General features: G+C 52.7%; 1 protein-coding gene across 1 annotated transcript; it reads right to left on the bottom strand.

Annotated features, from left to right (window-relative positions):
- Positions 1-450: 450 nt before the first annotated feature.
- Positions 451-8,440, bottom strand: LOC147599466 (E3 ubiquitin-protein ligase RNF123-like). The gene is made up of 7 exons (XM_086755597.1): positions 8,385-8,440; positions 4,819-4,996; positions 4,427-4,501; positions 3,928-4,015; positions 1,665-1,752; positions 1,451-1,535; positions 451-863 (listed from the first exon to the last, which is right to left on the bottom strand). The coding sequence occupies exons 2-7, from the start codon at positions 4,988-4,990 to the stop codon at positions 820-822; spliced, it is 552 nt and encodes a 183-aa protein (XP_086611723.1). The 5' UTR covers positions 4,991-4,996; positions 8,385-8,440; the 3' UTR covers positions 451-819.
- Between the last annotated feature and the right edge of the window lie 1,699 nt (positions 8,441-10,139).

Genomic DNA, 10,139 nt, shown 5'->3' with positions numbered 1-10,139 from the left:
AAAGTCCGCGACGGGAAGGTCCTGCCAATCTTCCGACGTGGGGGCGAGAGTATGCTTCTATCTCCACAGATGCAGGAACCCGCTGGATCCCAGCTCGATTGGTGCAGCCACGGCTGGAGGAGCAACAAAGCAATCAGGAAACACGATGTCCTCATATCTCTCCTGATCGGGACGATCCTGCTTGTGAGTCTCCCAGAACCGGCAATGACAACTAATTTCTGGGAGAGGTTTACAAATTACACCAATTCCACTCAGCATCAAGATCCTGAAGGACTGGGGGTGGTTCTCAGGGCTGTTCGGTTTGCCCCAGTGGCTGGGAAATATCGTGTCTATGGGTTTAACTATCATAGTTCTTGCTTTAATAGCACCCTGTTTGTTTCTGCTGTTTTTACAGTTTATACACGACATTGTTGATGGAGTCGCTAGGCGAATATTCACAGTCAGCCTCGCTATGACAGCATTCACTCAGGAGTACCAGCCCCTTCAGCAGCAGGATGCACAGTTATAGAGAGCAAAGAGAGGGGGGAGATATGGGTCCCTGCGAGGCAGCAACAAAGGCTACGAGCGGGGCTGCACGTGCAGAGGAAGGGCGGTCCGCAACGATTCGCGCGATAGGCACGGATAGGTGCACGGGTGCAGGGGGCGGGTGCGTTCGCGTGCACAGCGGGCGTACAGGCCTGCATAGCGGGCGCACGGGTATATATAGCGACACGACGTAGCAGTAAATTGAGAGCTGACTCCACGACATCCGTGTCTGTGTCTCTCTCCCCGGGATGGGATTCCAGCAGGGTGGGTCGGTCCGTTGTCGTGCGGTGACAGTCACGTGACAAACTCACTCTGGAAACTAGCAACAGAGAGATCTCCTGGGCACCACGGGCAGAAGAGAGAAAGAGAACAAGAGTGCTGTTAAAACAGAGACAGGCAGCTCTTCCCACTGGACGGGGCTCAGCGCACACCTCCACATGCCGCCTGCCCATGCCACGCTGCAGCACCGTGTCCCCCGTCCCCAGGCAGCTCTCCAGGAGCAAGGTCTGGCACAAAGCCTCATCCACAGCAGAGCGGGGTCAGGAATGTATCTGGGCAGGCCCAGACCCTGCAAGGCTGAAGCTGGGGACGTGTTCTTCAGCTCAAGAAAGGTACCTTCTCCTCCCTACGTCTTTCTCAGCCGCAACAGAGCCAAGAAACCCCTCATTTTGGTGACAGTGCTGAGAACCAAACTGCCGTGTCAAAGGCAGGACAGGCTCTGCGATGCCTGGCTAAAACACCCCCTGCTTGCAAAACTTCTCCAGTGCCCTGTCTCCTTGGGTAACCACTCCTCACAGGATCCCCCTACTTCAGCAGCTGTCTCACCAGCTGGCCTGGCCCACAGTAGGGATGGCTACGAAGGAAGAGGCCGGTCCTCCCTCACCACCCTTCACAATCCCGAGTGCCAGTCCCCTGCCCCACTCACTCTGCAGGCTGGGGAGGCTGGCATCCTCAGGCTTGGTTTTCAGCAGGTGAGGGAGGCGTGTGTATCTGTACCCAAAGCCACAGCCCTGGTAAAAGAGAGAAGGACAGATCTGAGAGGCTGGGAAACAGCTGGGTTTTGCTGCTACTGGAAAGTGAAACGCTCAGTGTCCAGCCAGCCCCAGGCATTGAGAGGGGCAGGGATGCAGGACGCTCACCCGCCACAGCCTGACGAGGATCCAGTTGGTCTGTGCCCAGGGTCGCTGCTCATAGGGAGCCAGGAGGTTCTTCATCATGGAGATCCGCCTGCCGGACAAGGACACAGCTCAGCCCCAAGCTTTGGGGACAGGGGATTAAACAGGACACGCAGTACTGGAGTACATGGACCTGGGAGGGTCTGGGAGGTCTACAAAGAGGCTGTGCGAATGGCCAGGGATAAGGTAAGGAAGGCCAAAGCCCTGGCAGAACTGAATCTGGCCATGGATATAAAATGCAACAAGAAGAGCTTTTATAGGTACACAGGGGACAAAAGAAAGTCCAGGGAAAATGTAAGCCCCCTCTGGAAGGGAACTGGTGTCCTGGATACCCAGGACATAGAGAAGGCTGAGGTTCTCAATGACTTTTTTGCCTCAGTCTTCACCGATAAGAGCTTTTGTCCCACCACCCAAGCTGTAGAAGGTGCAAGCAGGGACTGCAAGGATGAAGAACCGCCCACTGTACTCGAAGAGCATGTTCGGGATCATCTAAGGAACCTGAAGGTGCACAAGTCCATGGGTCCTGATGAGATCCATCCGCGGGTCCTGAGGGAACTGGCGGATGAAGTTGCCAAGCCACTGGCTATCGTATTTGAGAAGTCGTGGCAGTCTGGTGAGATCCCCGATGACTGGAAGAGAGGGAACATAACCCCCATTTTTAAAAAGGGGAATAAGGAAGACCCAGGTAACTACAGGCCGGTCAGCCTCACCTCTGTGCCTGGCAAGGTCATGGAGCAGATTCTCCTGGAAACCATGCTAAGGCACACGGAGAGCAAGGAGGTGGTTGGTGACAGCCAACGTGGCTTCACCAAGGGCAGATCGTGCCTGACCAATTTGGTGGCCTTCTATGACGCGGTGACGGCATCGGTGGACAAGGGATGAGCAACTGACATCATCTACCTGGACTTGTGCAAGGCATTTCACATTGTCCTGCACGACATCCTTCTCTCTAAACTGGAGAGACCTGGCTTTGATGGACGGACCACTCGGTGGATAAGGAATTGGCTGGATGGCCGCACTCAGAGAGTGGTGGTCAATGGCTCAATGTCCATGTGGAGACCGGTTACGAGTGGTGTCCCTCAGGGGTCCGTGTTTGGCCCGGCCCTGTTCAACATCTTTGTTGGGGACATGGACAGTGGGATAGAGTGCACCCTCAGCAAGTTCGCCGATGACACCAAGCTGTGTGGTGCCGTCGACACGCTGGAAGGGAGGGATGCCATCCAGAGGGACCTTGACAGGCTGGAGAGGTGGGCCCGTGCCAACCTCATGAAGTTCAACCAGGCCAAGTGCAAGGTCCTGCATCTGGGTCATGGCAATCCCAGGCACAAATCCAGGCTGGGCGGGGAATGGATGGAGAGCAGCCCTGAGGAGAAGGACTTGGGAGTGCTGGTGGATGAGAAGCTCAACATGAGCAGGCAATGCGCCCTTGCGGCCCAGAAGGCCAACGGCATCCTGCGCTGCATCAAGAGGAGCGTGGCCAGCAGGTCGAGGGAGGTGATTCTCCCCCTCTACTCTGCCCTGGTGAGACCCCACCTGGAGTACTGTGTCCAGTTCTGGAGCCCCCAACACAAGAAGGACAGGGACCAGGTGGAGAAGGTCCAGAGGAGGCCACGAAGATGATAAAAGGGCTGGAGCACCTCTCTTATGAGGACAGGCTGAGAGAGTTGGGGCTGTTCAGCCTGGAGAAGAGGAGGCTCCGGGGAGATAGCGGTCTTCCAGTACCTCAAGGGGGCCTACAAGAAAGATGGGGAAAGGCTGTTCAGTAGGGCCTGTTGTAACAGGACGAGGGGTAATGGTTTTAAAATAGAGGGGGGTAGATTTAGATTGGAAATTAGGAAAAAATTTTTTACGATGCGAGTTATAGAACACTGGAACAGGTTGCCCAGAGAGGTGGTGGATGCCCCATCCCTGGAAACGTTCAAGGCCAGGCTGGATGAGGCTCTGAGCAACCTGATCTAGTCAGGGATGTCCCTGCTCCTTGCAAGGGGGTTGGACTAGATGACCTTTGAAGGTCCCTTCCAACCCTAACCATTCTATGATTCTATGACCTGGGGCAGAGCAAAGCCACTGGTATAAGGGTGAGAGAAGGCTCCCAAATCAACTCCAGCATCCTGCTGCAGCTCCCAGATCCTCGGTGGTGCTTGGTAGCCCACCTGCTCCCCCACCCAGCCTTACCACCACTCCAGCCCTGCCCCAGCTCCCCGGGAACAGGCAGGGCAGCACTTACTGCTCTTCTGGGATCCTCTCTACAGCACGCAGCGAGTGCGGGTAGCAGACGTAGCTGGCCAGTGCCTGCATCAGGGAGTCCCAGATGTCTGAGGAGGAATGAGAAGGTGTTGGCCAGGTACCCAAGGACACAAAGCATGCCAGGGAGCACCTGAACATCAGAGGCTGGGAGGGACCAGCCCTCAGAGAGGTTTGCGGCCCCAGCTGGTGTAGAGAGCATGCCTACACTCAGGCAGCTAAGAAGTAACCCCAGATTTAACATGCAAGTAGCTGGAACATGAGTCCTGCTCTCAAAACAATGCTCTAGGTCATGTATCTAACCCTGGAATTAGCAGGACACACCACACAAGGGCAATGCCCAGCCTCTCTTTGTCCATGGAGGCATAAAAGCACTCAGCGGATTCAGCAAATGGATCCCAACAGAAGTCTGGTGAGCCACCGGCAGTGGGACCAGCCAGATCTGCAAGGTGTCACCCCAAAGCAGAGGAAAGCAGCGTTACCCGTGCCCACGATCCTCGAGTCAGCAAAATGCTTGGCCAGGATGGCAGCGAGGCGCATCAGGGTCTCTTCGTAGGCTGCAAAGAGAAGGAGGGAGCAGGGGTCACAGCAGCTCTGTGGTCCCAGCAATCCTGTGGACAGGGCACAGGCCATGGGATTAATTCCTGCTACAGCTAACGTTGCAGTTTTGCCTAGTTGTCAAAACAGACAGCTGGGAATGCACATCCATCTCCAAGAGAGCCTCTCATCTCAGCCTGCAGAGTCTAAAAGAGTTAGCTGGAGAGAGATAAAACCATGCATCTGAGTTGGACAGCAAGGGAGAGATGCGGGAGAAGATAAGGCTTGCTTTAGACTTCATCGGGCCAGGATTAGGACTGCCTCCCCAGCCGGTTACCTGGAAGTTCCTCCATGCTATTCACAGGGCTGAAGTAGTTCTTGAGTGCGCTGTAGCTGTTCATAGCCACGCTGAGGTAGAACTCTGGCATGAAAGCGAAAAGCGAGCCTGTCCTGTCGCCATGCTCGATGGTGCGGATGCACACTCGCAGCAGCCAATATACATCCTGCATCTTCTCCTGGCCAGAGAGAACACGACAAGCCCCATTCAGTTTTGTCCAGCTTCTCTTTGGACAAACACAGTCAGCACCACACTTAGACCTCAGAAACATCTCCATGTCTGAGATGTTCCTCAGACCACTGCTCTAAATTCATTAACCAGATCTGCAGATGCCCTTCAATTTCCTAGTTTTAATGGGAACAGGCAGAAAAGGCAGCAGAAGGCAGCCACAGCCTTTCGGATTCTGTGCCAGCCATTCAACCAGATTTACTGTCCTGAGGAACATCAGCCTCTTGCTTCTGTAGCAAAAGTCAAGGGGTCCTACATTAAAACTAGGAAATTTAAGGGCAGCTACATAACTTTAAGCTATAAACATCAGCACCAACAAAGCCATAAAAAGAGGAAATGCTATTTCATATCCTGCAGTGCCAAGAAGTATCATCAGCAATAGCAATTTCCATAAAATTAGATGGAGGAGGGTTACACTTGTAATTAAAAAGAATAAAATCAGAGGTGCAGATAAGTGATGTCATTTGCTTAGTGGCTTTTCTCAAGTACCTCGCTACTGTCTTTGGGACGTTACCACGGGTTTGTTCTTTAAATTAGACTGAAATAGCGTTAATCAACTACAAGACATCTTTATCTTGACACGGACACATAGCTCAGCTCAACTGTTGCTTTCAGGACAAAAAGCAATCGTGCAGACAACATCAAGGTAAAGAAAGCTGCATTTGGTTTTATTAAGACTTGGTAACCTCAAAACATCATCTCAGGTATTGCCAAGCTAGAAGAAAGCCTACACCTAGAGGACAGAAAGATGTGATGACCCACAGTGCGATGGATAAATACAGCATTGTAACAAAATAAGCTGAAACGGTCTTCCCACAGGGCTGTTTTGAAGACAAGATTGTCTTCTTTAAAACTAAGAGTTTTTTAAGCTGTAGCATTCCCTTTCTTCTAACCTGGAATCCCTCAGCTCAGAATAAAGCAGTGACTAATTCCCCCGAGTAAGAAGCAGCCTCTCCCGTGCAGGTTAGTGTCAAAGGCAGGTGACATTTTTGGCTTCATCCATTTGACACTGGTAGAAATAGAAGGATAATGCTCTCAATCTACTCCTCTCTAAAAGATGACATGGAGCATCTAACAGTTTTTAATTCCAGCTAAACTGTCACAGCCTGTAGTTTAGGATCAGGGAATAATTCCTATTCAGGCTGGCCTCTGCTCATTGTGCATGGGAGTTGGAGGCTGGAGATTTATCAGCCTTTGCACAGCTCCTTGTGAATCCAGGACAGGTAAGGTCTACACTGACCACAAAAGCAACGAGTGTGGCTCAGTCAAATGCAGTGTTAAGCACCACGAGAGACCCCCTCTCCTCCAAAATCCTAGCAAACTTTACACAAACTTTGTAGCTTGAACATCTTTCTTCAAGCCAAATGCTCTCATCTGAACTTAGGAGACTCAACAGCCTGTTTAGATGGTTTCCGAACACAAAGCAGAAAAGCAAAGTCGGGAACTACCGAGTGGAAAACGCAGCTTCAATGACTGTCTTCACTGGCCGCCCTAGAGTCCAGCATTATGGGCTGAATCTCCACAACAAGGGCTCTTTCCAGTTTGGGCTGCTCTGTGACAGAAAATGGGAGGCTATGAATTGGTCCCCACTGGTGGAACGACACCCTCAGGAATCCTGCTGTACTGCTTCCAGATAGAGTAACTCCAAAAGCTGGAGGTGAGAATGCAATTTCATTTCCAAAAAAAATTTAAATCTTATCACTATTGCAATTCGTGATGTCCTATTCATACTTGGGACGTTTTGAGTCTTAACTGCACCAGAAAATGCTGAGATTAACACTGCCCTGAAATTGGCAACCACATCGCGCTTCAACTCGTGTCCTGATGAGACACTTCTGCCTTTCTCTCCCACACTGTACTCTGTAAGACAGGAATATGCACCTGGTTGATCCTCTGTTTCACAGGTTATTATTCTGCTATCCAAAACAGAGAGAGGGGGAGAAGGAATGAGACACATGCAGATGAACTGGACTCCAAAAGAATTTAATTCACTACAAAGCAAAAGACCCAGCTGTCAGTTTTACAGGGACAAAAGTAGACGCAGCTGGAAGTACGCTGAAGTGTTTACAAGTGAAAACCTGCCACGAGACTAAAGGTTCACGATCACACCCGCTATCCCCAGAATGCACAGCATGTTATCAGAGCTGATCTGACAAACGCCAGGACAAAAAGAATAAATTTAAGTTGCCAGTTTCATCCAGCTTCAAAATGCTAGGTTACAGCCCTCTCCTATTTCTGATTGCCTCAGTAGCCAGCCGTCACTGGAAGCCTCGCTTGTTCACTACACAGCCATGTGACAAACCACTTGGTGACACACAGAGCGCCAGGAAGATGCAACAGGAGCAAAGGCTGTGGGAACTGCATGTTCGCTGGCAATCTTATACAGAGCAGAAACTACGGTGAACCCAGGAAAAGTCAGCAAACTCGCCAAGTGACGCAAGTGCCAGGGCAACTCCACTGGCAGAAGATAACCTGAGCTTCAGCTAGGCTCGGGAAGGGATTTCCTAAATCCCCTTTCCTCAGGGCTACCCCAGTATCCAGCAGTGGAGCAGCACTGCCCGGTGTCCTTCCTGCAGCACTGCCCAGCAAAACCACGGGAACAAAGCAAAAACCAGCCTGGATCAATGGTCCTGAACGAGACTCAAAACAAGGAATAAAAAAATTGAACTATAAACAGAAACACATCATTTACTACCAAAGCACAGCAGACAGCACCATGTGCACTCTCCTAAATGTGGGAGATGTGATTTCACTTCTGTCAGGACAAGTTAAAAACTTGGGTGGCAGGGATGAAGCCGGCAGAAGCTCAGAAACCTGCTCAGGGTTCAGCACAGGGACGTGGCTCTGGAGAACCCCAAGCCTGGCAGCACCCCCAAACCAGAACTATTGGGCACTAGGAACCGACCCTAACACCAGGCTCAACCCCCAGCCGGCAGCACCCCCGCAGCTGGCAGCAGGCCGCAGCCCGGCGACACCCCCAGACCCGGAGACACCCCCCGACCCGGGCAGCACCCCCTGCAGCCACAGACACCTCCCCAAATCCGGCGACAGCCTCCATGCCCACAGTCACCCCCCCAACCCCTACACCTGCCCGCGACCCGCAAAGCCCACAAAACCCAGCACACACCACCCCCCCAGCCCCCCGCAATCGGACGCCTCCCCCTCAGAACCAGTCGCCACTCCCCGAGCCCGGCCGCACCCCCCAGCCCCCACTGGCCGATCCCAGATCCCCGCGGCAGGGGCTGCCCGGCGGGACGGGTTCAGAGGGGACCCCGCAGTGCGAGGACCCGGCACCGGGCAGCCCGAGGCGGGCAAGGCCCGGCGGCCGCCGCACTCACCGCCGGCCCGGCCGCTCCACCGCCGCGCTACGGCGAGCCGCGAGGGCCATGCCGAGCGGGCGGGCGCAGCGCCCGTTGCCGGGAGACGCGAGGAAGCGGCGGGGGGGCTGCGCCGGGGAACCCGCTCCGCGCTCGGGGCGTGCGGGACCAGGCCGCCCTCCCGGGACAGGGGGAGAGAGAACCCCCCCGCCATACCTCCTCGGTCCCGGGGGTGGGTGCGAAATTCCCTTGAGGAAAGGGAGCAGGCTGTGGGGCCAGCGAGGCCCGAAGCACACGGCCGTGGCGCTGGGGAGCTGGGCAAGGGGAGCCCGGAAAGGAGGGCGGTGTGGGGAAGGTGCTGCCAAGCCCCACGGAGAAGACAGTGGGAGAAATTGCCACTCACCATGAAAAATTTGCAGAGCAGAAAGCCACGAGCCGGGCGCGTCGCACGGCAGAAGCCCAGCCCCTCCCCTCACAGCTGCAGTATTTATAACCTCTCCCGCCTGCCCGCCTTGCCCGTCTCCTTTTTTGGCGCTTATAATCTACATTCCATTGGTTACCTACACCGTTCGCGGCAGGCGCTGATTGGCTAGGAGCACATCACGCGTTGCTGTGCGGTGTTGATTGGCTAAGGGCACATAAGCGGCCTGTCCCACATTTGGAGTTGTTCACGTCCTTGCCCGAACCCAGTTTCCCGCCTTTCGCTTGCTCCGCTGCCAAACGTCCTTCTTGTAACCTTGCGGTTACACCAATCTCAGTCTAACACTGGTTTCCATTTTTGTACTGGTACATGAGCTAGCTTTCTAGTGTTTTGCCTTATCTCCAGCACGGCATGCCCACTGTCATCAATTTTTAAGCAACAGTCAGAGATGTTAAATCTTCTGCACGCCCCTCCTTCCTCTGCCAATAAATAATCTAGGGCCAGTCTATTTTGAGAAACTGCCGCCCTCATTTGGGTTTGCTGCGTGGTCAATAATTCTAATGCTGAAGCTGTCTGATTGGTCATCAGCCCTACCACCGCTTGTAATGTTATTATTCAATTTAGCATATAGATGGGGGTCCTGTATCCCCAGCTACCATCCTGGGCCCAAGTAGCAGTTTGAATAATCCTTTCAGGAGGCCATTCGTCCTCTTGCCAGGTTTGAGTAACACCGATGCTAAGGCATCTTTTTTCCCATTTCAGATCTTCAAAGACTGGAATGCCCAATCTATCTCCAGCCTTAGAGGGTAATAGAAAGAACCCTGGTTGGATAAGCCCTATTGTACAGGAGGTAACTTAAAGTAGCCCTTTTTCCACAAATCCAATATAGACCATCCGGTGCTGTCAAATTTCTTGCAGTTTTTTCCTGGACTCTCCCAAAATTTTGATAGTCCTGCTATTCCCTGAAATGGGCTGTTCCCTGAACAACTGAACAAGCCCATTTCATTGGAATTGATACAGTTCCCTGAATTTTTCCAAGACCAGTATTCACTGGGTTCTCCAGGCCACCGCCTTTTTGTAGACTTATTCTTTGTAGACTCAACCTCTAAAATTCTTTACAGGGTGTCTCCCCTACCCGTTTGTTAAGTTTATCTCTGTTTCATCTTATGCATTCCTCACAAATGGTTTCTGAAGCTAACACCCATCCGAGAGGTTGTTTATCTTCCACTGAAGTAACGGGGTAATTCCATTTAAGAATTTGGAGGGGACTTAGGCTGATTCCTTTCTGTGAAATATGTTCACCTGATTCGTGTCAATGTGGAGCAATACTAGAGCTGCATGATGAAATGTGACCC

The sequence above is a fragment of the Chlamydotis macqueenii genome, chromosome 10 (genome assembly GCF_036417535.1).
Source record: "Chlamydotis macqueenii isolate bChlMac1 chromosome 10, bChlMac1.mat, whole genome shotgun sequence".
NCBI lineage: Eukaryota > Metazoa > Chordata > Aves > Otidiformes > Otididae > Chlamydotis > Chlamydotis macqueenii.
This window is presented reverse-complemented; position numbering and strand designations above follow the sequence as displayed.

Excerpts from the sequence above, each read along its gene's own strand:
- LOC147599466 (XM_086755597.1), bottom strand. The coding sequence starts at position 4,990 with ATGCAGGATGTATATTGGCTGCTGCGAGTGTGCATCCGCACCATCGAG. Across the intron at positions 4,502-4,818 it reads TAGCATGGAGGAACTTCCAG|CCTACGAAGAGACCCTGATG; the intron begins GTAACCGGCTGG and ends TTCTCTTTGCAG. Across the intron at positions 864-1,450 it reads CAGCCTCCCCAGCCTGCAGA|GAGATCTCTCTGTTGCTAGT; the intron begins GTGAGTGGGGCA and ends CGTGGTGCCCAG.